At 54.1% G+C, this 21802-nt stretch overlaps 2 protein-coding genes across 4 annotated transcripts; both read right to left on the bottom strand.

Moving 5' to 3' along the window:
• Positions 1-6257: 6257 nt before the first annotated feature.
• On the bottom strand, positions 6258-11048 carry LOC123392516 (ral guanine nucleotide dissociation stimulator-like). Of its 3 annotated transcripts, none has more exons than XR_006607235.1 (8): positions 10154-11042; positions 9685-9788; positions 9104-9173; positions 8417-8488; positions 7888-7962; positions 7209-7264; positions 6706-6827; positions 6258-6526 (listed from the first exon to the last, which is right to left on the bottom strand). XR_006607235.1 is itself a non-coding variant. In XM_045081803.1 (8 exons), exons 1-8 carry the CDS (start codon positions 10205-10207, stop codon positions 6490-6492), a joined length of 567 nt encoding a protein of 188 aa, XP_044937738.1. In that variant the 5' UTR covers positions 10208-11033; the 3' UTR covers positions 6258-6489. The 3 variants fall into 3 exon arrangements, 2 of the variants coding, with proteins under 2 accessions (XP_044937738.1, XP_044937737.1); XM_045081803.1 differs by having other exon boundaries at positions 7209-7241; positions 10154-11033; XM_045081802.1 differs by lacking the exon at positions 6258-6526 and having other exon boundaries at positions 6718-7241; positions 10154-11048.
• An 11-nt stretch (positions 11049-11059) lies between these two features.
• Positions 11060-16440, bottom strand: LOC123392541. The gene is made up of 5 exons (XM_045081980.1): positions 15435-16440; positions 14837-14944; positions 13191-13375; positions 11655-11848; positions 11060-11481 (listed from the first exon to the last, which is right to left on the bottom strand). Exons 1-5 carry the CDS (start codon positions 15570-15572, stop codon positions 11060-11062), a joined length of 1047 nt encoding a protein of 348 aa, XP_044937915.1. The 5' UTR covers positions 15573-16440.
• Positions 16441-21802: the final 5362 nt, after the last annotated feature.

The following is a 21802-nucleotide window of genomic DNA, read 5'->3' as shown; positions in this document are numbered from 1 at the left end:
CACTCAACAGACTGAGCCACCCAGGTGTCCCACTAAAGTCGATTTTTGGGAAGAGCTGTCATACTGATTTCACAACCATACCCTTAAACATTCCTACCACACCCAATCAGCAAGGTTCCTAATTCTCTCTATCTTTGCCATGGCTTGGTCTTTTCCTTTCTCCCGAGTGTTTTGTTTTGTTTTGCTTTGCTTTGTTGTGTTTTGTTTTGTTTTTCTTTTTCCATGGGGAGCCAACCTCATGGATGCATAAAGGTATCTCATCGCTTGCAATTTCGTTCCTTGCGTATAGCTTTGAGGTTAGGTCTCTTGCCCATGTGTACATTCACACATCACATTTGACTTGTTTTTCTCTTGTTGTTGATGTTGTTGAGTTCCTGGGATCTCTCGCTATTGTGGATATTGAGAACCTGCCAGATCCATGGTTTGCAAACATGCTCTCCCGACTTCTGGACTGTGCTTTCCCTTGGTTGATAACGTCATTCAAGTCACAAAGATTTTAAGTGTCCTGAATGTCCCGTGTGTGAGTTTCCTTTTCTTTTCCATCCTGTGCCTTGCAGGCCGTATCCATGAAATCATTGCGCAATCCTGTTTTGTGAAGGTGAGGAAGATGGATGCCGCGGCGCTCGGAATTCAGAGATGAAACAGGATCGCTGGTGGAGGCAGGCAGCAGCAGGAACTGGAGACGCACAGGCCTGATGCTGGGGTCCTGACCAGATGCGATGGCGCGATGATAGGAATAGGTACGGTGGGCGAGCAGGAGCCGTGTACTGGAAATGGTACCCTGCCCATTTGGGGCAGCACTGTGTGTGGTGATGGCAGCAGTGAGACATAGGACTGGACATGTCCCCAAGCTCAGCCCTTCTTCAAAGGGAGCCTTTTATTGCACCCTGCTCCAGTCCTGTTTGAAGGGTTTCTTAATCCGACGAGGGACATAGACTTCTTCCACGACAAAGGGTGATGATAGTGGTGTGGTGACACCTGTCTCCGAGGAACTTCTCATCCCTCTATCGTGAGCCACTGTGACAGGTGAGCCACTGTCTGGAGTCAGCCGCCAAGAAGGGGTTCGAATGCCTCAAGGACACTGGGAACAACCTCCAAGAGGGACCAGTCTGTCATTGCCATGCTGAGCTGAATTCAGGTAAGACCTTTGTACCGTTGTTGTGTGTTCCCAGTTCATGGTCACGTAGTTCTGCAGGTTCTTCTATGGGAGAGAGGGCAGGGCCGTGTCTGAAGGGGAGCTGGAGAGCTCTGGCACGTCCACGACTGAGATGGAGACCCTGCCCCTAGTCATCCCTCAAGTGAACAAAGGGATGGATGTCATGCAGCATCCACCTTCCAGCCACTACTATTCATGCCACCTTTCTGGAAAACTTGTAGTGAGGCCCTCGGAAAGGATGGAGGGGGCGCACCTGTAGTCGCTCCTGTGGCACGTAGGGATATTACCTGCTTGGGGTGAGTCACCTTGAAGAAAAAAAGGGTTTGCCCCCTGTCAAGAGTGCTCCGAAATGACTAGAAGGGCATGAGGACTGCAACTGGTGAAAGCCTGTTTGAAAACCTCTCTAGGGCTGAAAGGGGTAGAATGTCCTGAGCATTGCCTCCTCGTGAATAGGCTATGTCATTTCCTTGCTTGAGGGAAGAAAAGAAATCATCCCATATTTTCCACATTGAAAATCAAGGGAACACAGAACCTTGGATTGTATTTTGTTGTTGTTGTGGAAAGTCAGTAAGCCACCGTACAGTACCTCCTCAGCTTCCGAGGTAGTGCCCAGCTGTTCCTCAGTTGCGTTTCGCCCCCAGTGCTCATCCCATCGCATGCCATCCTTTATGCTCCTGCCCGAATCGTCCCATACCCGCACCCACCTCCCCTCCAGCAACCCTCTGCTTATTTCTTTGCTTTTTTTTTTAATTTAATTTTTCTTTATTTTCAGCATAACAATATTCATTATTTTTGCACCACCCCCAGTGCTCCGTGCAATCCGTGCCCTCTATAATACCCACCACCTGGTACCCCGACCTCGCACGCCCCCGCCCCTTCAAAACCCTCAGATTGTTTTCCAGAGTCTATAGTCTCTCAAGGTTCACCTCCCCTTCCAGTTTTCCAACTCCCTTCTCCTCTCTAACTCCCCATGTGCTCCCTGCTATTTGTTAGGCTCCTCTGCTTGTTTCTTAGGGAAGAGCCTCGCATCGTTTTTCTCCCTCTCTGGTGGCTTCCCATTCAGTTTTCCCTCCCTTCCCCTGTGATTATCAAATGGCTTCATGCATAGGTGGAACTTAAGACCCAGGGCAGGGGATCCCAGTGGGCTTTCTTTCAGTGAGGTTATTGTGTACCTTTCCATGTTTGGCCGCATTTCGCTTTTCCTGGGAACTGACCCATTCCAGTGATATGTGTCCATTGTGTGTGGGGGGACGGGGGTTCTTCATTCTTGCTCAGGGAGTTGGGATCCTGAAGCTGGTGTCAGGAGAACCTCCTCTGTGTTCCTGTTCCCCTGGTGCCCTTGTGGGGCCTCCCTTTCCTTCTCTGGAAGACGATGAGAGATCCAGTTGTGCAGTGTTTTCCCAGAAGGCCCTCTAGCTCCAGTCTTCCAGGGGCTAGAAATAGCCAGCTTTGCTTTAGTCCACCAAACACGGGGTAGCAATATTTCCTTCAACTACTTCATGAGGACACACAACCAAGTAGAATGGAAATACCAGAGGAGCGTAGCTCCAAGGGGACGTGGGTGAAATGCTTTTACGACAGCCAATATCATAGGAAGGTGTGTTTTTTCTGTGATCACAGAGGTGGGCACTGGCCTTTCCATATCAACAGATGTCACTTTTGTCTTTGGGCTCTTTCACTGATCTTTAATGTGCATTCACGTACAGCCTGAGGAGACCTGATTGGGAAACTCTCAGAGCGTAATCTCATCTTCCATCTCCTAATACCCACCTTTCAAAGACAATTTTGAAAATACAGTCTAATGGACGTAGAGTATTTTCGTCGTTTCAGTTGAAGAGTAGGGATTCAGGAGTTCTGTATGTGACTCCGTGCTCAGCACAGTAAGTGTCTTCTTAATCCCCACCCCTACTTCCACCCGTCCGCCCACCTGGTTCCCACCAGTATGTTCCCTATATTTGAGCCGGTGTTTTTGATCGCCTCTCTTTCCTGATTCCCTTTATTCTTTTCTGTTTCTGAAAAGTCACACATGAATCAAAGCCCATGTTAACAAAACACCCACGGATGTTAAGTCTTCCGTCTGTATCTTGGTCTGTGTGAATTGTGGAGAAGAGACCACCAGGTTCGGTCCACAGTGGCTCCCAGGGTTCCCCATCCCTGCTCTGTACCTGCCTGTCTCTCCTCTGAGCGGTTGCCGAAAGGTTTCTGACCAAGGGAACATAGGGCAAGAGATGGTCTTTGACAGCTTCAAGCTTTCATGACCAAACCCGTTGTCACTTCCCTGGGACTCTCTTGTGTTCCATCGCTTTCTGCCCAGTATCCCGGAACTTGGCAAGCCAGCACTGGTGTTTCGAATGGCCTTGCACAGAGGCCACAGTGGAAGCAGCGTAGGAGTGCCCAGGCTACTAGGGAGAAAGGGACTCAAGCTCAGGATTTCGCTTCCACTGAACAAACTGTCTTTCCTGCCATCCTGCCTCCCTATACTCTGGAGGAGAAGAGGAGGAGAGGCCTGTGGGGGGTGGACCAAGCCCTGCCTGGCTGTTGATCTTCCTGACAATCAAACACCTGTTTGTGGCTGCCAGACGGTTGCCCATCGATCTCTTCCTGGTGGTGAAAGAGAGGACGTTTTGTCCAGTGGTCCGCTGGCAAGTTGTCTCTCCGTGTGCTCCGGGGACAGGTGGCCGGGGCATTAGCTGCGAGCATGCTGGAAGTGCAGAGTGTCAGGTCCCTCCCAGGGGTACTCAGTCGGAATCTGCCCTTTGCCGAGAAACCCTGGGCATCAGAGCCTGAGAGGGTCGTCCCCCCCCCCAAAGCACTGTGGAATGTTCCACAGAGGGAACGCGAATGGGCCACCTTGATCCACCAGCGGGGAAGGGGTGGTGGTTTTTCCTGGGCCCTTTGGGCCATTTCTCTCTGCCGAGAACCCCCTGAAGGGTTGATTCCCCAGTGGCCCTGGTGGGGATGGTTCTGGGAGAAAGGAAAGAACACCCCCCAGGCTGGGACTTAGAGTCGAGATGGAAGCTAAGCCTGCACCCAACAGCAGGAGCTCCAACTCGCCCAGGCTGAGCGACTGCTCAGGAGCTCTGTGTTGTGCTTTGGCTAGGTCCTTATGTGTCAGCTGATGGTATTGGGGATTTTTTTCTTGTGGTGCTGGATCCTGTCTTCTTAGATTCCCTGGCGCTGTATCTGCAAGGTTGGGGACCCTTGGCGTGTCCTTTTGCTTCCATGTAATTTTGGACATCCTCTTTGGATTCCGGGTTGACCCAGTGCTGGTTGGGTAGCATGTAATTGAACTTCCATGGATTCGTGGTCTCTCCAGGGTTGCTCTTAGGGTTCATTTGGCGTTCCGTAGCATCGTGCTGAGAAAAGATGCGTGGGATGATATCCATCTCTTGGAGTTTGTTGAGACTTGGGTTGTGCCCTAACGTGTGATCTACTCTGGAGAATGTTCCATGTGCACTGGAAAGCACTGCGGATGCTGCTGTTTCAGGGTGGAAGGTTCTGCATCTACGTGTTGAAACGGGTGCATCCCTCAAAGCCATAGATTCCTTGTTGATTGTCAGTTTGGATCCTGTGTCCATTAGCAGATGTGGGGTGTTAGAGTCCCCCACTGCATGGTACTGCTGTCAAAGGTGACTTAATTTGTTATGCACTGTTGGATGCCTTTGGGTGCTCCCCTGGTGCGTGTCTACATATTTCGAGATGTTCTCTCCTATTACATGGCCTCCCTTGCGAGGAAGTAGTGTCCTTCTCTGTGGCTTCGTACCTCCCCCCTTCGGTTCAGAGTCTGTTGTGTCTGGAGAGAAGGATTCCTACCCTTGCTTCGTTTCACATCCATTTGCATGATAGATGCTTCTCCCCTGCTCACATTCCCTGTGTGTGTTGGTCTACCGTGTCAGGCGAGTTCCCCATTTCAGACAAGTGAGTGGAACATGGGTGTGTCACCTGGTGGATGATGGAGACCAGGGACTTCAGAACCACCTGGACCTGACAGTGCCCTTGGCCAGCCAGGAGAGTGTGGGGTTTCTCTGGTCAAGGATCCGAACCTTTATCCTGGCAAGGGAGAACCCATCTCTGCTCCATCAGGCCCCAGCCAGGGAGCAGTGGCTACCATGGACCTGACCAAGAGGGTCAGGGGCCTGAAGGGCCCCACGGCCTTGCCAAGAACTGCGTAAGGAAATGCAGGATGGCTGGACATCCTAGCTAATCGGTCAGCATAGATGTGAATAGAGCCAGGGACACCTCCCAGTTTCTTTAGTTTTTCTCTCCAGCCTCACCCAAAAGAAGCAGGGAAAAGGAATCCAGAGATCCTGGATAAGGATCCCAGGGGGATTCCAGTCTTGGTAAAGGGTGAACCTGGAGAGCCTATAGGGAAACTGAGGACGGGATGTCCTGCCTGCCCTTCTTCCATTTACAAAATATCTTCCTCAGGTTTTGGAGCTTCCACAGGCAGGGTTGGATCTCTTTGCATGTGTTTTCCCTACATCGTGCTGATGCAATTCAGGAGACTGAACTCGACAACCGTCAGTCCCAAATACTGGGTCCAAACCCACACAAGCACACGCACACATAGCATATCCCCAAGGAAGCAAGACATCGTCCTCCTTGCTTTAGAGGGGAGAGAAGCAGCCCCTCTCCTGGGCAGCACATAGTTCTGGGGAGGGGAAGGAACTCTCCAGGACTCTCCTGGTCAGGGTATGTTGCCTTCCTGGGGAAGGACCTGCAACGTCTCCATCTCAGGGGTCCTGAGGGCTGTCTCTGCTGTTTGCCCAGATGCCTGACACAGAAATGAACCTGTCCTCTGAGGAAACGGCATTTGGAGGTGCCACCAGTATTGAGTAGTGCCACCAGAAGTGAGGAGGGCTGGCTCCTCTCCTTTCTGCCCCATTGAATAGCTGCTGACTCTGTAAGATTTCTGGGTTCAGGAATGAAGAAGAGAGTCTGTACACGTTGTACATTACCGTAGGAAATAAAAGAACCAAACGCACACGTGGGCAGGTAGAGGAGAAAATAAAAACCTTTATTATTATTATTATTATTATTATTATTACTATTACTATTTTGGTAAGAAAACTTGAATCCCAAGGGTTCTCATTCCTTTTTGTTGTTGTTGTTGTTGTGGTTAAATAACAACCCTTTATTTATATTCAATATTGCCCCCTCCAGAACAAGTAATTCTGTAGGGGAGAGGAAGGGGTGTTGAGCAGCGGATGGGGCTCGTGCACCACAAGTAGCCCAGGGGCCGAGGGGCAATCCTTGGCTCAGCCAGTGTGCACGGGTTCAGGTCTGATGGTGGCTGTAGCCAGTGGTCCTGGTGCTTGTGTTCTGCTGGCCAGCTAGGACCGCGGCTCCAGCTGGCATGACAGGGTGTAGCTAAGGACAGAGGGACACCTGTGAGTTGAGCAGCAGCTGGCATTCAGGAGTCCCTCCCAGGGTTTTCCCACAGCTGGTGTCTGGCTGCCCAGGGAGCCCTAGAAGGAGGATCCCAGGCGGGGCCAGCAGAAAGAGTCCACCCCCGCCGTCACCTGACCCAGCTCCTGAGTGGGCCTCACCTGTCATCCTCGCTGAGCCGCTCCACAGCCCAGAACCAGGCCGTGAATGGATGCTGGGGCTCTAGGCAGTAATTCTCTGCCGCCGCCTGGAGCAGCATGATGTCCGTGAGGACTCGGTATTCCTGGGCCGGGAGAGAGGCACAGGATGCACCCCGAGCCTGGGTGGGGAAGCTACAGGGCCAGGTGAGGGCCGAGCAGCGGGACAGGGGACGGGTCCTGGGTCTTGGCACACATGACCACCCTCCTGCATGCAACTTCATCTGGTCCCAAACTGTTCTCAGAGGCTAGTAGAATTAGCCCCTCCTCCATCAAGGGAAGTTCTCCTTGATGCCCTTCTGGATCCCTACTGACTGACTCGATGGGTCCTGCACTTCATTCTTAGCAACCTGTCCCAGGAAATGGGAGATGGAGGGGAGTGGATGGAGCCAAGCAATGTTCTTCCCAGGGGCGTCTCTGATAGGGGTTGCCTGCCCTTCCCTACAGCCAGGGCTACGTATGCTCACCTTATTCTTTTTGCGGTGGTTGATCTCATTGCCCTGGAAAGCAGACAACCGTTGTCCTTCAGAAAGAGGCCCCCGGTCAGTCCTAGCACCTTACACCCCCCCCCGTTCTGTTCTGAGGCTGCGCGTAGGCCAGGACCCAGGAGGGGGCCGCCAAGCCACACACACAATGAGACTGGGGTTAGGGCAAGCCCTGGGGTCCAGAGGAAGGAAGACTGGGGGCTGGTGAAAGGGCTCCAGGTCAGCCCCCTGCAGCACAACAGTCTGTGGTGACTGAAGGGAGCGGCAGACGCCTCAGGCAGGCAGGGCCTGCTGGGCTCCTGAAGTGTGGCTGATGTGCAGGGTCCTGACTTCACTGTCCCCGACAGGCAAGGTCTGAGGGAGAGGCTGCAGCCCATGCACACAGAGCGCATGCAGCTTCACCTTCAGGATGCGCTGGTGCTTGCCCAGTCTTGGGCCACCCGTCTGGGTGCAGACTCCCTTCCCTCAGCACGGAGATGGGCGCAGAGTCCCTTCCCTCAGCACTGAGATGGGCAAGAGATGCCAGTTCTTAGGGGCGGCTGTGAGGCTGTGGGGAAGGGAGGTCTCCGAAGGACTCAGAGCTCAGGGCTCAGTCCGGGGACTCTCTGCTCCCTGTCCTCAGGACTCTGGTCCCTCCTCCACAATCCTCAGGCTCACCCACCTCCAGGTAGTCCTCCATTGCTGTATCCAGCACCACCAGGTCGCAGAGGAAAGTGCCAAGGTATGGGACGACACCCTGTGTCATGAGGGGTAGGTTTGGGATGGATGAGTCCCTGCTGTCTGGTGCCCACAGGGGCCCTCCCCGAAAAGACTTCAGCGTCCTGGCCCACCCCACTTTCCCACATGGAAAAGGGCCTAGGACCCTTAGTTGCTTCCCCTGGATTCGCTTTCCCCTCACCCTCCCAGAACATCAGACTCCTCCTAATCCCCTCCAGGGCCTGCTTTTTGAAATTCAAAAAACCCCTGGCTATGGAGCCCTGGGCCCCTCCCCAGCCCCAAATCCATTCTCTACCCAGCCTGCTAGACTACTTCCTCCTGGTCACTGGGGGAAGAAGACATTGAGCAACTGTGGTGGCAGGAGGTGGAGCTGGAGTGGCAGGTCCCACCTGTCCTGATCTGGATGCTTCTAGCCCTCAGGGAGGAGCCCCTCTCCCCTGGCCTTGGAGGCCCTGTCCCTCAGGCACACTCACCTTCTTGGGCAGCCCCTTCCGCGCTCTCTGCAGCTGCCTCACCAGGCTGGCCAGTTTATTCGAGGGCCGCGTCTAGAGGGGCCAAGGACAAGATCCTTGAGAGCAGAATAGCCTCAGTCCCCTTGCGCCCACCGTCTTTGACTGCAGACCCTAGCCGTCCGACCTACGTCTGCTGATACTGACGCTCCATTCCCCTGAAGCATGCCACGAGTCCTTGTAGAACAATCTCAGCTCCCCCATTCAGTCCATGGGGGACCTGGAGCTTGGAGCCTGGCCTCCCTGAGCCTGTTTTCCCATGGGCAGAAGGGGGAACTCCACCTACCTCCTGTGGTCTCCTGAGCACTCAGGATCCTCTTAGGATCATCATTTTTGTGGCCCACAACCCATCCCCACCCCATCTGTGAGCAGGGGCCTGTCCTCTGGGCTGTCCGCGTTCATGTGGGGGCCCCAGGTGGACCTTCTCGGTGGACACAGAGAGACCTGAAATCTAGCCTAGGGAGTGTGGATGGGCAGCACCCGCTTGTCCCAGCCCCAGGGGGAATCTTCAGCCCAGGCTGTCAGCACATTCCTGCCAAAGGCTTCTGCTCCCCGAGGAATGCTTCAGGCCATTCCCTACTTCATCCACACAGGATCATGCCCTCCTCACACCCCTCTCCTGTCCTTGGAGCCCTGCACCTCCCGTGCTACCTTGATGAGTAGTTCCCTGCCCTGGGGGTTGTCTTCTCTGCAGAGCTTTTGGAATGTTCGGAAGCTCTTCCTGGAAGAGAGGGAAAGAAGTTAGGCTCAGGGGAGTCCTAAGGTGGCAGGGTAGAGTGCGAGTCCCTTTTCTTGGAGAAGCCCCGCATGTCCACGGGGCTGGCTGAGGGTTTGCTCTGGGCTGCTCTGAGCACTGGGATCTTCGTAGGACATGGGAGGGAGTTCTCCTGGGCGTCCCCCTGGGCGTCCCTTCCCAGCTTAATTGAACAGCTCGGTTGGGTGGGGGGTTCTGGCTGAACCATGGGCAGAGACTTCAGTGGCTGCCAAGTCACCACGTGGAAATATGGGATTCAGCTGAGGCCAGGGTGGGGCATGGAGGACATTGGATTTCTCAAGCAAGAGGCCTGGTGGCCTGTTCCCCAGGAAGGCTGAGAGGAGCAGCCCCGGGCCCAGGTCCTTTGGTCGGGGTTTGCTGCCTCCCAGGAGGTCCAAGCTGACTGAGGGGGGCAAAGGACAGGCCTGTGGGAGATCCCGCCTCCATCCTGGTCCCTCCTGCAGAGAAGCCTCCTCACCTGGAAACGTTGTCCCATGTCCTCTGCAGGCGGTGGATGGAGGCACTCTGCAGAGCCGCCAGGATGGCACGCAGGGAGGAGTAGTTCCCTAGGATCTGACAGGCCTGGGGGAGGGAAGAGAAGGAGCTGTCAGTGGGAGAGCAGGAGCCCCAGATGCTCGAGAGCTTTAGTGCCCCCCTCGGTTTAGGGCTCCCCCACGGGTGAAGCTGATGTCCAGGGAGCTGCAGAAGGGCACAGGTCAGCCCTAAAGAGGAACACTGCTGGCGAGAGGGAGGATTTTCCCTCACTGCAAAGGAGGAGTCACGTGGGAACTGAGCGTCCCAACGTTGGGGGGCCATGCCCCCGGGAGGAAGAGCCTAGGGACCACAGGCCTTAGAGCAGGGCCTTCAGCCCTGAGAAGGGAGCAAGACAGAAGAGCAGTTCCCGAGGCTCAGGAGAGCCTCAGGGAGCTGGGCCTCCCACAGCATACCTTGGCCACCCGGATCCAGTGGCCCACCACCACGGCCCTGTCCCGGGCTGTCATGCTTGGGTCGCCAAGGCACGTGGTGACGATGCAGCTGGCCACAGCATTGAACTGGGCGATGGTGGCCCGGACTGTGGGTGCCAGGTGCTCGTTGCCAGGCCTGTTCCTCCGGGACCAGACGGAGCCCAGGCACTGATGGGGCACCACCTTCTTGAACAGCTCCTAGGGGACAGGGGGAGGTGTGTTGAGCCCCACACATGTTCGCCCATGCAAGGCTCATGTCCTCGGGAGGGGTCCCAGGTCAGAGCTGGAGCTCAGGAGGCTGCGAATGTGGCCGGAGCCTGCTTAGAGAGCCTGGACTTCATGCCCCTCTTCTTCTCCGAGGGAAGCCAGTGCGGGATGCCCCAGGAGCCAAGAGAGGCAAGGGAAGGGAGGAAGGCGTGTGCACCCTGATCATTCCATGTCCAGGGGGCCGCTCCAGGTGGTGCTCCCAAGGGGGCATCTCCTCCTCCAAATGCTCCTCCCTGCGGTCCCTGTCTCCTTTCAGGTGCCCATTGTCACCTGGTGGCTGAAAGCATGGCTTTCCGTGTCTAGCCTGTCCTTCAGGACGCATCAGATGCCTAAGCCCGGTTGATGGTGCTCAGGCTCCCAGGCAGATGGGTGGGCGACCCGTGGACGGGATTGCACCCAGGGAGCTGCCCTCCTCCCCGCGGGGGACCAGAGCCTTCCCATTTACGGGCTCTCGCTTCTGACTCATTGCATCTGCGTGGTACCTCTGCCTCAGTCCTTCTCCGTGCCTGTCTCCACAGTCCGCAGCTGGACAGTGAAAGCTCAGGTCTAAAAACCCTGATGGGTTTCCCCGGTCGGTTAGGGCTGCAGCTGAGATCTGGCCCTATATCCTAGGAGTCCACATCAGGGAAAAGCCGGTATAGGGCAGCGGAGAGCAGAAGAAAAAAGCCGGCCCTGCCCTCCTGCCCTGGGGGCCCAGCTGCTCACCGCATCCATGTAGGTGAGCTGCTCTGCCACCAGCTTGGGAGGGAAGTCCAGGAGGTCAGGCTCCTTCTCTTTGAGCCGCTTCTTGGGTTGGCAGGATGCCTCTGCGGCTGGAGTGGGCTCAGTGGCAGCTGAGACAGCTGGCGTGCAAACTCCCAGGCAAGCCGATGGCCCAGCCGTCTGTGCCTCAGGACCCGGCGACCATCCGTAACCTAGGAGCCCCTGTTCCAGTTCTGGAGCAGCCGGTGGAGGGGAGGCTGGCTCGGACCCTGAAGGTGATGGCTGATGCAGAGCCAGGGTTGCCTCTCGCTCCATGGGAGGCTCTTTGGCCGGCTCAGCTGCTGGAACGCGTCGCATAGCGGACACGGGGGTGGGAGTAAGGGGAACGATTCAGCCACATCACTGACACTCCATGTGCCTTTCCCTGAACAGGACGGACCCCGTGGCCTTTCAAGGAATACCCAGCCCATGAGCCCCATCCCAGATGGCCTTCCCAGCTTGCAATGCCCCTTACCCTCCGCCTCAGCCTCTGTGAGCTGCAGAAGTTGCCGCTGCCTCAGCGGAACGGGGGCATGGGTGTTCAGGTCCCGGTCATGCCACGTGACGTGCACATAGGCCCCCTTGACCTCCACATGGGCAGTGTGCAGGGACTGCCCGATATCCTGCCGTGTCTGCTCGGGCCAGGTTCCCAAGATGGGACACAGAGTGCTGGGGAAAGTCAAATGTGGGGCAGAGTCAGAGACCTGGCCTGCCCTTCCTTTTCCACGCTACTCCCACAGCACCATTCTTTCGGTGTGGGCCCCCACAGAATGGCGCCAGCCCACGTGCAACCCCTCTGGAGCTGTCCTTGCTGACTGCTGACCACGTGGGATGAGGGAGGGACCTCCCATAGGTCTGTCCTTTGGCCCCTCAGTCATGCATCCTCCCTGCGGACCAGTGTCTGGGCTTTGGTTGGAGGCCGACGGCTGAGTGGTCCGGTCCCCACCCTTTCTGTCCTTGGCCCCACTGGCGGTGGTCGGCGGAGGTGGGTATGGATAGGGGCAGGCGGAGCAAGAATGGACCATCCAAGGGATGGCTGTTGTAGGCACCACCTCAGCCCACAATGGGCTCTGCTTCCCAGAGTGCTTGGCATCCCGTCCACACCTCTCTCGGACTCTTTGGCTTCTTCAGAGGAAGCCGCCCCACTGAGCTCTCCCGTGGAAATCGAGAGTCCTGGGAGATCCATGGTTCTGAACATCCCTCGCCAGCAACATCCCCTGTCGCCTCCCACCCTGCTCTGTGGAGGCAGCAGGACCTCCTCTGGCACCCAAAGACCTCTCCTGTTCTTCCTTGATCGTAGAGGTGCATCCTCGTGGTCCCAAGAGAGGTGGATCCATTCTTCCCTAGAGTAGGTCACAGAGATGCCCCATCTGATGAACGCTAGACATGCGTGCTTAGGATGTGGAGAGTGCCTATGTGACCCTGGGACGAGAATGGAGACCCAGACATTGTCTCTACGTTACCCATTCACTGCTCTTGGTGACTAGAGAGTGCCTGCATTCCTAGGTGCTTAAGAGCCATGATTGAATGAAATCATCCCAAACAAGACTTTGCAAATCCTGAGTGGCCCTTGGGCTGCTCTGCCTGCTCCCAGTGTCCCCTCGACCTGGGCACATAAAGGACCACAGTCAGGAGCAGCTAGATGGCATCTCAGAGGTCCTTTGCCAATAGGCAAGCTGCCAGCTTTCCGTTTCCTTTCTACAGACCCAGAAGGACCACAGGCCTGTGAGGGTTGAGCCTGAACGCGTCTTCCCTGGAGAGGGAAATGTTCAGCGCGAAGATGCCCAGCATGTCCAGCAGCCCTTTCTGCAGAGCCGGGCCCCAGAGAGGCGCGTGCCATGTTTCCTCCCCCATGACTCCCTGCAGTCGCCCTACGAGGTTCATCCTCTTAGCACCTCCACTTTTCCGGACAGGAGAGGGAAAGTCAGAGAGGTGCAGTGACATTCCCAAGACCTACACTACTAGTAGACGGAAGGCTCCCCCTTGTGCTGGCTATGGGGTGGGCACTCACCTCGGGAACTGCTGATCCAGGACCTGCTGGGCTGACGTGAACATCTGATAGATGGAGCACATGGTGGTGACGTTTGAGAGGCTTCTATCCGGGAAGGATAGCAGCAGGGAATGTCCCCATCTCTGCACTGCGCCTTCTCTGAGCGCCAGCATCGTGCAGGCCTCGTCCGGGGACAGGGATGATGCCTTTTCCAGCAGGCAGACAAGGGGGCGGGGGGGGGGGAGCAACATAGTCAGCTTCAACGCCGTGAAGCCCCAGGAAGAGCAGGGTCTGGAGCTCAGACTGCATCCTCCCATCCCTTTGGGAACTTGGGCAAGACGACGAGGGACTTGTGTGCCCACCCAGAAAAAAGGTTCTTGGCTGGCTGAAAAACCTAAAAGCAACCTCCAAAGGACCCATCTAGGCTTAAATGTACTGGTGCCTTCAACATGTGTGGTTAGCTGGACAGCAATAGCCTGTCTGTCTCTTCCCAGCCTGTATGAAGATCTGTATGTGTATGCCATGGAGTCCTGAGGAAGGAGCCCTGCTGTCGAGAGGACAAAAGAGAGGTTGAGAATCTCCAAGCCTGCTCAAGATCATCCGCGTTGGGTCTGAGATCTGTCCAAAGCATGGGCTGCATGGCATTTCGCCTATGCTGATGCGGTTTGGCCTGTTGCTGTCAGGGGCAGAAAGGTTCAGGGGGAAACCACCTTCCTTGGCAGGCCCCAGGGCAGCCAGTTGTGTCTAGTCTGGGTTGTGGCCTGGCCCCGGTCATCTCTGGGTCCTGAGACTGGCCATGAACCTGGGCCCGTTCTCACCCCAGACCAGGACTGGATGTTGTTGGTGGCCTGAGGTCCCTGCTGCTTGTCAAGGGAGGTGGAGTAGCTGAAGCCTTGCAGCAGCTCATGCCAGAGCCAGCTACCTGGGCCAGGAGGCATCGGAGGCCTTCCACCCAATCTTTGGGTCTACGGTCTGGCAGATGGAGTGACCCAAATCATCTGTGAGGACCCTTGAGGTGCCCGTTCCTTGCAGCATTGCTGCAATGGGCAAGCAATTTGAGTCACGTCAAGTTCCAGCAGCAATGCTAGACCGAGTCACTGTGGCAGACCACGTCCTTTAGGGGGGACTGTGTGAGGACCTAGAGGGAAAGAGCCTGTGAGCTGGTGGACCTCCTAGGATTCGATGTGTTCTGAGAGATGATACATTCCAGAAAGACCTGTAGAATGGCTTGATCCCACCGGCCCTTTGGTAGGTTCAATCACCCTATCTGGCATGAGGATTTAGAAGGGCGTGGGCCAGTTCTCCAGAACCCAGCTGGGTTCTCCACAGCTTAGCTGGCATGAGTAGGGAAAATCGTAAAACCCGTGGGAAAAGGCCCAGATACTCATGGCTTCGTGAAAAGCAACACAAGGCCAGAGGAAAGAAAACAAAACAACTTCCCCCCCATGCCACGGAAAGCATTCACTCTATTGTCTACCAGTCCCACGTAGGTGAAGAGTGTCTTCCTCCCTTACTTACTCATAGGTGTGGCATATGTGCGGAGGTGTGGGTTACTCTGGGGTGGGGCCGGTGGAATAGTCAAGTGGAAACACTCTGGGAAGGCCCCAGGTTTGTCCCCATCGTTGCATGGGGGCCCTGGGTGTGGAGGAGCTTCTTCCTATTCTCACCTCAGAGCAGCACTGATCCTGGGTGGCCTGGGACACCTGACCCTTGTCCAGCGAGTTGGAGTCGTTGAAGTCCCCAGCCAGCTCATTCACAGTCTCTGGGGTGCAGCTCTGAAAATGCAGTGCCCCATAGACACAGGGCCAAGAGCCATTAGCAGCCTCCCGGAACATTGCCACCAGGGGACACCCCCACTAGACATCGTGTTCTCCAGTTCAGGCTAAGAGGGATGGCTGAAAAGACATCGAGCAAGGAGGTAGCCAGAGGACACTCTAAGGCTCATGACTACCATGAGCCTTATCATTGTGTCAGCCCTCCCCTTTTCATCCAGCCTGCTATGACCTGGGGTATGAACATGACAGATGGGTCCAGCCTCCAACACCAGGCAGCTTGCTTCTGCCCAGGAAGGGCATATCCCTCATCCCCTGTCCCCACTTCTACAAACACACACACACACACACACACACACACACACACACACAGAGAGAGAGAGAGAGAGAGACGCGCTCCCACACAGTAAGGGACAGTGGTGTGTGCCCGCTGAGGTGGGACCACAGTTGTTGCCCGCTCTCCAGTGGGCTGCCCCGAGCTGCCTTGTGTTACCTGTTGGTGTCTCCGGCCCCATGACCAGAAGCTTCGGAAAAGAGGGCTGAAGCACTGTCTGCAACTGCAGTAATGTCTCTGGCTCTGGGCTCCCGTGGGCCCAGCACCCCTGGAAGTAGGAAGACAACAACTGAACATGGTGTTCTGTCGAAGGTCTCCACTCAAGTGTGCTGGAGAGCAGGTTGCCCTTTGAAAGTGGGTGCCTGGTTACCAGAGTTCTAAGTTCGGTTGGGGCCTATCATGAAGAATATGAGGTCACGCTTTCAGGATTCTAATACCTGGGGCCCTTCTTAAAGTCACCCCCTCTCTGCAGCCCCTTCACTTGACTCTTGACCTCTCTTCCCCGGGACTGTACACTATGAGCCAAAAGTGCCAGAGGCACCATGCTCTGGAATTGGCACTCAGGTCCTCCCTTTCAGGAGACAGAGCTGAAGTCAGACGTTTGTTCTCTGTCCTTTCCCACTCCTGTGTCCTCAGTCATTGTGTGTCTCCCCTAGTGCCCACATTCCCAACCTGCATAGTGGGGACCAGGGAGAATCTAGTTCCTTGGGACATCTTAGGGTGTATGTAGACCGTATTTGTGGTATGTGTGCGACGGTGTCACGGGAATCAGAGGCACACATAGAAGGCCAGATGAATTTCAGGAAGGGGTGGGACGTGGCCTGGAGGAACACTCCGAGGAGGCCTGGGTCCCGGCTTTGTGTCGTTTTGGAACCGTCCCTTTTTCTCTCTTGGCGTCATTATAATGGGGCACCATGATGGGGTGGAAATGCACGCAGATGCAGACTTGGTCATCCTCGGTAGTGAAACGGTTCAGTTGTTTCCCACATAGCTTTAGAATGAGACCTCTTTCCCTCGTTCTGGTATATGAGGGGAGCAGCCTTCACAGTGGCTCCCAGGGATCCTGACCTGTGGTGGAGGCATCACTCTCCAAGCTCTGGGTGGTTAGCGAGTGGCTTCTGAGCCACACGATGTACTTACTCAACGTGATGAAATAACATGCCTCGTGTTTTCTCTAGATGTCAGGCAAGGAGTTTCGCACTTCCTAGTTTCTTTGCTCATGGTCCACTTCTCCCTTGTTCCCCTTTTCTTCTCGGACTCTGAAGCGAAAAGCATGCCCAGATGGTTTGGGGCTGCCATCCATCGAGGCTCACAGTGCCAGGAACGGAGGCAGTGGCAAGGCCAACATGCGCCCAGAAACTCAGATTCTGAGTTGAATGGCTCCCCGAATGATGGGTGCTAAGTTGGGGAAAATCCTCTGCTAGTCCAGCCTCAGTCACAACCACGGGCTCACAAGTATGGTGATGTGGAGGAAGCATGCGAAATGGTGCCTCCATTCCTCTTCTGCAACAACCGTGGGGGCATTCAGTCCGTGCATTTGAAGATGCAGGGTATTGGGGCAATGCCGTTGCAGAGGGACAAGAGATCGCTACCTGTCTCCCAGGCCTGAGGCCCTGTCCCTGCCTTCCTCACTACCCTCTGCTCTGCTCCCAGTTGCTCTCCAGCCACACTGGATGCCTCTTTCATGTCCTCTGGCCAACCCAGCTTCTGGTAGTGAGGCTCTAAGGCAGAGGTGCCTTCCCTCTTCATGACACAGGGCAGCCAGACTTGTGCGGGACTAGCTCCCTTGTTTTCATTCTGTCCTCAGCGCTGTCCCCCTCAGTGAGGCCTTTCGGGCCTTTTCTCTCCAATGACTCTGCAGCCTTCTTTCAGAGTATTCTTCGTTTGTCTCACGGAACGCTTGCTCTTTTCTTTCGCATGGCACTGTTTGGTGCGTTGGTCCATCTCTAGACTGTGGGACCCTCCATACTGTGTTGCACAGTGACTTGTCCCAGTGTGCATTCCCACGGATGGTGTCCAAGGGTTCCCTGTTCTCCGTGTCCTCACCGGCATTTGTTAGCTCCTATGCTCCCAACCAACAATCTACCGTAGGATCCCAGAGTTCCACGCCTGGGAACATACTCCTAGACAGCCAAGGAATATGTCCAAGAACTCCCTGCGCCCACCCCCATGGTCAAGAATCCTTGTGAACACCACTTATTCTGGTCATCCTTTTAGGGCCTAGGAAAATGAAGTCATTGTGTTGTGTAGCTGAGACGTGCACAGTGCTCGATGTCAGTTCTTTCAATCCAACTGGGGCCGAAAATATTTTACTATTCATAATGAGCCTCAGGAAAGTTGACTTGGTAAAGGAATGACACGTAAGCAAAACTGGAAACAGCAGAAGCTAAAGTCAGTAGATGACGACAGGCATAGGAACACCCAAGCCCCTTGCATCAACAATGGTTCCGGAGTGGGGGGAAAAAATCAGGGAAGGAAAAATCAAGCAGACGAAGGAGAATGTTCAGTTTGGGTTCTGTTTCCAAACATGATCAAGGAATAACAGGCCTCAAGAAATTAACTCTGAAAAATACCTTCTCACATAAAGTTGTCCCGGGTGGGGCAATTCTGGTTTTCAACCTCGAAGTAGGCACAGAAGGACATTTTGTTGGCTCCATGTTGTCTCAAGGAAAATGGCAGAAGTCGAATGGCTGAGAGAGGACCTACCTGGAAAGGGTATAAAGGGCCAGATGAAGTGGTCCTGTGTTCATTTCTCCATCTTTGCAGCTTTTCAGTGCAATTTATTTTTAGGTCGTGAAGTCCATGAAGTTCACGGAGTACATTCTAAATGTCTTAAAAAGCATTAATGTCTTTGTCCAAGCTCCCTGGAACCCACCTTCCCATCTCCTTGGCATCTTGTCCATCTAAAGCTCTTTAGCGTGCGTCAGACTCTTCCCGCGAGCGCCCTCCTTCCAGCCCTTGGCAAACACCATTCTACTTTCTGTCCTTCGGAATCCACTCTAGGTAGGTCCTCAGAGTGGAGTCAAAGTTGGTTATCTTCATGCATACTCCTCTCACTTAGCATACCCTCCTCAACGTTCGCCCACGGGGTGGCGCATGTCAATGTTTTTGTCCTCTTTAGCGAATGAATACTATCCCAACGTCTGTATATACAACATCTGTTCCTCCCTGGACAGATACTTGGATTGCGTTCATGGGTTAGCTTTTTTTAGGAACCATGCTGCCATGAGAAGGTGTGCTCAGATAAGTCTCCAGGACCACACTATCCTGTTCATGAATGTGGGGGTACCTAGCACAGAAGGGCAAGTACTAAAACACACGGTAGTGCGAAAGTTGATTTTTTTTAAAACAGTTTATTCATTCATTTGTCAGCATGAGAAAGAGGCATGCAGAAGCAGGAGAAGTGGCAGGCAGAGCAGGCAGGGGAGAAGCAGGCTCCCGGCTGAGCAAGAAGCCCGATGCGGGACTCCATCCCCGGATCCTGAGACCGTGACCTGAGCCGAAGGCAGGCACTCAACAGACTGAGCCACCCAGGTGTCCCACTAAAGTCGATTTTTGGGAAGAGCTGTCATACTGATTTCACAACCCTACCCTTAAACATTCCTACCACACCCAATCAGCAAGGTTCCTAATTCTCTCTATCTTTGCCATGGCTTGGTCTTTTCCTTTCTCCCGAGTGTTTTGTTTTGTTTTTTGCTTTGCTTTGTTTTGTGTTTTTTTTTTTTTTTTTCTTTTTCCATGGGGAGCCAACCTCATGGATGCATAAAGGTATCTCATCGCTTGCAATTTCGTTCCTTGCGTATAGCTTTGAGGTTAGGTCTCTTGCCCATGTGTACATTCACACATCACATTTGACTTGTTTTTCTCTTGTTGTTGATGTTGTTGAGTTCCTGGGATCTCTCGCTATTGTGGATATTGAGAACCTGCCAGATCCATGGTTTGCAAACATGCTCTCCCGACTTCTGGACTGTGCTTTCCCTTGGTTGATAACGTCATTCAAGTCACAAAGATTTTAAGTGTCCTGAATGTCCCGTGTGTGAGTTTCCTTTTCTTTTCCATCCTGTGCCTTGCAGGCCGTATCCATGAAATCATTGCGCAATCCTGTTTTGTGAAGGTGAGGAAGATGGATGCCGCGGCGCTCGGAATTCAGAGATGAAACAGGATCGCTGGTGGAGGCAGGCAGCAGCAGGAACTGGAGACGCACAGGCCTGATGCTGGGGTCCTGACCAGATGCGATGGCGCGATGATAGGAATAGGTACGGTGGGCGAGCAGGAGCCGTGTACTGGAAATGGGTACCCTGCCCATTTGGGGCAGCACTGTGTGTGGTGATGGCAGCAGTGAGACATAGGACTGGACATGTCCCCAAGCTCAGCCCTTCTTCAAAGGGAGCCTTTTATTGCACCCTGCTCCAGTCCTGTTTGAAGGGTTTCTTAATCCGACGAGGGACATAGACTTCTTCCACGACAAAGGGTGATGATAGTGGTGTGGTGACACCTGTCTCCGAGGAACTTCTCATCCCTCTATCGTGAGCCACTGTGACAGGTGAGCCACTGTCTGGAGTCAGCCGCCAAGAAGGGGTTCGAATGCCTCAAGGACACTGGGAACAACCTCCAAGAGGGACCAGTCTGTCATTGCCATGCTGAGCTGAATTCAGGTAAGACCTTTGTACCGTTGTTGTGTGTTCCCAGTTCATGGTCACGTAGTTCTGCAGGTTCTTCTATGGGAGAGAGGGCAGGGCCGTGTCTGAAGGGGAGCTGGAGAGCTCTGGCACGTCCACGACTGAGATGGAGAGACCCTGCCCCTAGTCATCCCTCAAGTGAACAAAGGGATGGATGTCATGCAGCATCCACCTTCCAGCCACTACTATTCATGCCACCTTTCTGGAAAACTTGTAGTGAGGCCCTCGGAAAGGATGGAGGGGGCGCACCTGTAGTCGCTCCTGTGGCACGTAGGGATATTACCTGCTTGGGGTGAGTCACCTTGAAGAAAAAAAGGGTTTGCCCCCTGTCAAGAGTGCTCCGAAATGACTAGAAGGGCATGAGGACTGCAACTGGTGAAAGCCTGTTTGAAAACCTCTCTAGGGCTGAAAGGGGTAGAATGTCCTGAGCATTGCCTCCTCGTGAATAGGCTATGTCATTTCCTTGCTTGAGGGAAGAAAAGAAATCATCCCGTATTTTCCACATTGAAAATCAAGGGAACACAGAACCTTGGATTGTATTTTGTTGTTGTTGTGGAAAGTCAGTAAGCCACCGTACAGTACCTCCTCAGCTTCCGAGGTAGTGCCCAGCTGTTCCTCAGTTGCGTTTCGCCCCCAGTGCTCATCCCATCGCATGCCCTCCTTTATGCTCCTGCCCGAATCGTCCCATACCCGCACCCACCTCCCCTCCAGCAACCCTCTGCTTGTTTCTTTGCTTTTTTTTTTTTATTTAATTTTTCTTTATTTTCAGCATAACAGTATTCATTATTTTTGCACCACCCCCCCAGTGCTCCGTGCAATCCGTGCCCTCTATAATACCCCCACCACCTGGTACCCCCCCCCCTCCCACGCCCCCCCCCCCCTTCAAAACCCTCAGATTGTTTTCCAGAGTCTATAGTCTCTCAAGGTTCACCTCCCCTTCCAGTTTTCCCCAACTCCCTTCTCCTCTCTAACTCCCCATGTGCTCCCTGCTATTTGTTAGGCTCCTCTGCTTGTTTCTTAGGGAAGAGCCTCGCATCGTTTTTCTCCCTCTCTGGTGGCTTCCCATTCAGTTTTCCCTCCCTTCCCCTGTGATTATCAAATGGCTTCATGCATAGGTGGAACTTAAGACCCAGGGCAGGGGATCCCAGTGGGCTTTCTTTCAGTGAGGTTATTGTGTACCTTTCCATGTTTGGCCGCATTTCGCTTTTCCTGGGAACTGACCCATTCCAGTGATATGTGTCCATTGTGTGTGGGGGGACGGGGGTTCTTCATTCTTGCTCAGGGAGTTGGGATCCTGAAGCTGGTGTCAGGAGAACCTCCTCTGTGTTCCTGTTCCCCTGGTGCCCTTGTGGGGCCTCCCTTTCCTTCTCTGGAAGACGATGAGAGATCCAGTTGTGCAGTGTTTTCCAGAAGGCCCTCTAGCTCCAGTCTTCCAGGGGCTAGAAATAGCCAGCTTTGCTTTAGTCCACCAAACACGGGGTAGCAATATTTTTCCTTCAACTACTTCATGAGGACACACAACCAAGTAGAATGGAAATACCAGAGGAGCGTAGCTCCAAGGGGACGTGGGTGAAATGCTTTTACGACAGCCAATATCATAGGAAGGTGTGTTTTTTTTTCTGTGATCACAGAGGTGGGCACTGGCCTTTCCATATCAACAGATGTCACTTTTGTCTTTGGGCTCTTTCACTGATCTTTAATGTGCATTCACGTACAGCCTGAGGAGACCTGATTGGGAAACTCTCAGAGCGTAATCTCATCTTCCATCTCCTAATACCCACCTTTCAAAGACAATTTTGAAAATACAGTCTAATGGACGTAGAGTATTTTCGTCGTTTCAGTTGAAGA

Source organism: Mustela putorius, unplaced genomic scaffold (genome assembly GCF_011764305.1).
Source record: "Mustela putorius furo isolate JIRA1106 unplaced genomic scaffold, ASM1176430v1.1 tig00000585_pilon_pilon_pilon, whole genome shotgun sequence".
Classification (NCBI taxonomy): domain Eukaryota; kingdom Metazoa; phylum Chordata; class Mammalia; order Carnivora; family Mustelidae; genus Mustela; species Mustela putorius.
Note: the sequence above shows the minus strand (reverse complement) of the source record. Positions and strands in the feature narration are given on the sequence as shown.

Excerpts from the sequence above, each read along its gene's own strand:
- LOC123392541 (XM_045081980.1), bottom strand. The coding sequence starts at position 15,572 with ATGTTCAGTTGTTGTCTTCCTACTTCCAGGGGTGCTGGGCCCACGGGA. Across the intron at positions 11,849-13,190 it reads CTGGATCAGCAGTTCCCGAG|CACTCTGTGTCCCATCTTGG; the intron begins GTGAGTGCCCAC and ends GACTTTCCCCAG. Across the intron at positions 11,482-11,654 it reads CACAGAGGCTGAGGCGGAGG|CAGCTGAGCCGGCCAAAGAG; the intron begins GTAAGGGGCATT and ends GACGCGTTCCAG.
- LOC123392516 (XM_045081802.1), bottom strand. The coding sequence starts at position 10,207 with ATGACAGCCCGGGACAGGGCCGTGGTGGTGGGCCACTGGATCCGGGTG. Across the intron at positions 9,174-9,684 it reads ACATGGGACAACGTTTCCAG|GAAGAGCTTCCGAACATTCC; the intron begins GTGAGGAGGCTT and ends CCTCTCTTCCAG. Across the intron at positions 7,963-8,416 it reads GGAAGGGGCTGCCCAAGAAG|GGTGTCGTCCCATACCTTGG; the intron begins GTGAGTGTGCCT and ends CTCATGACACAG.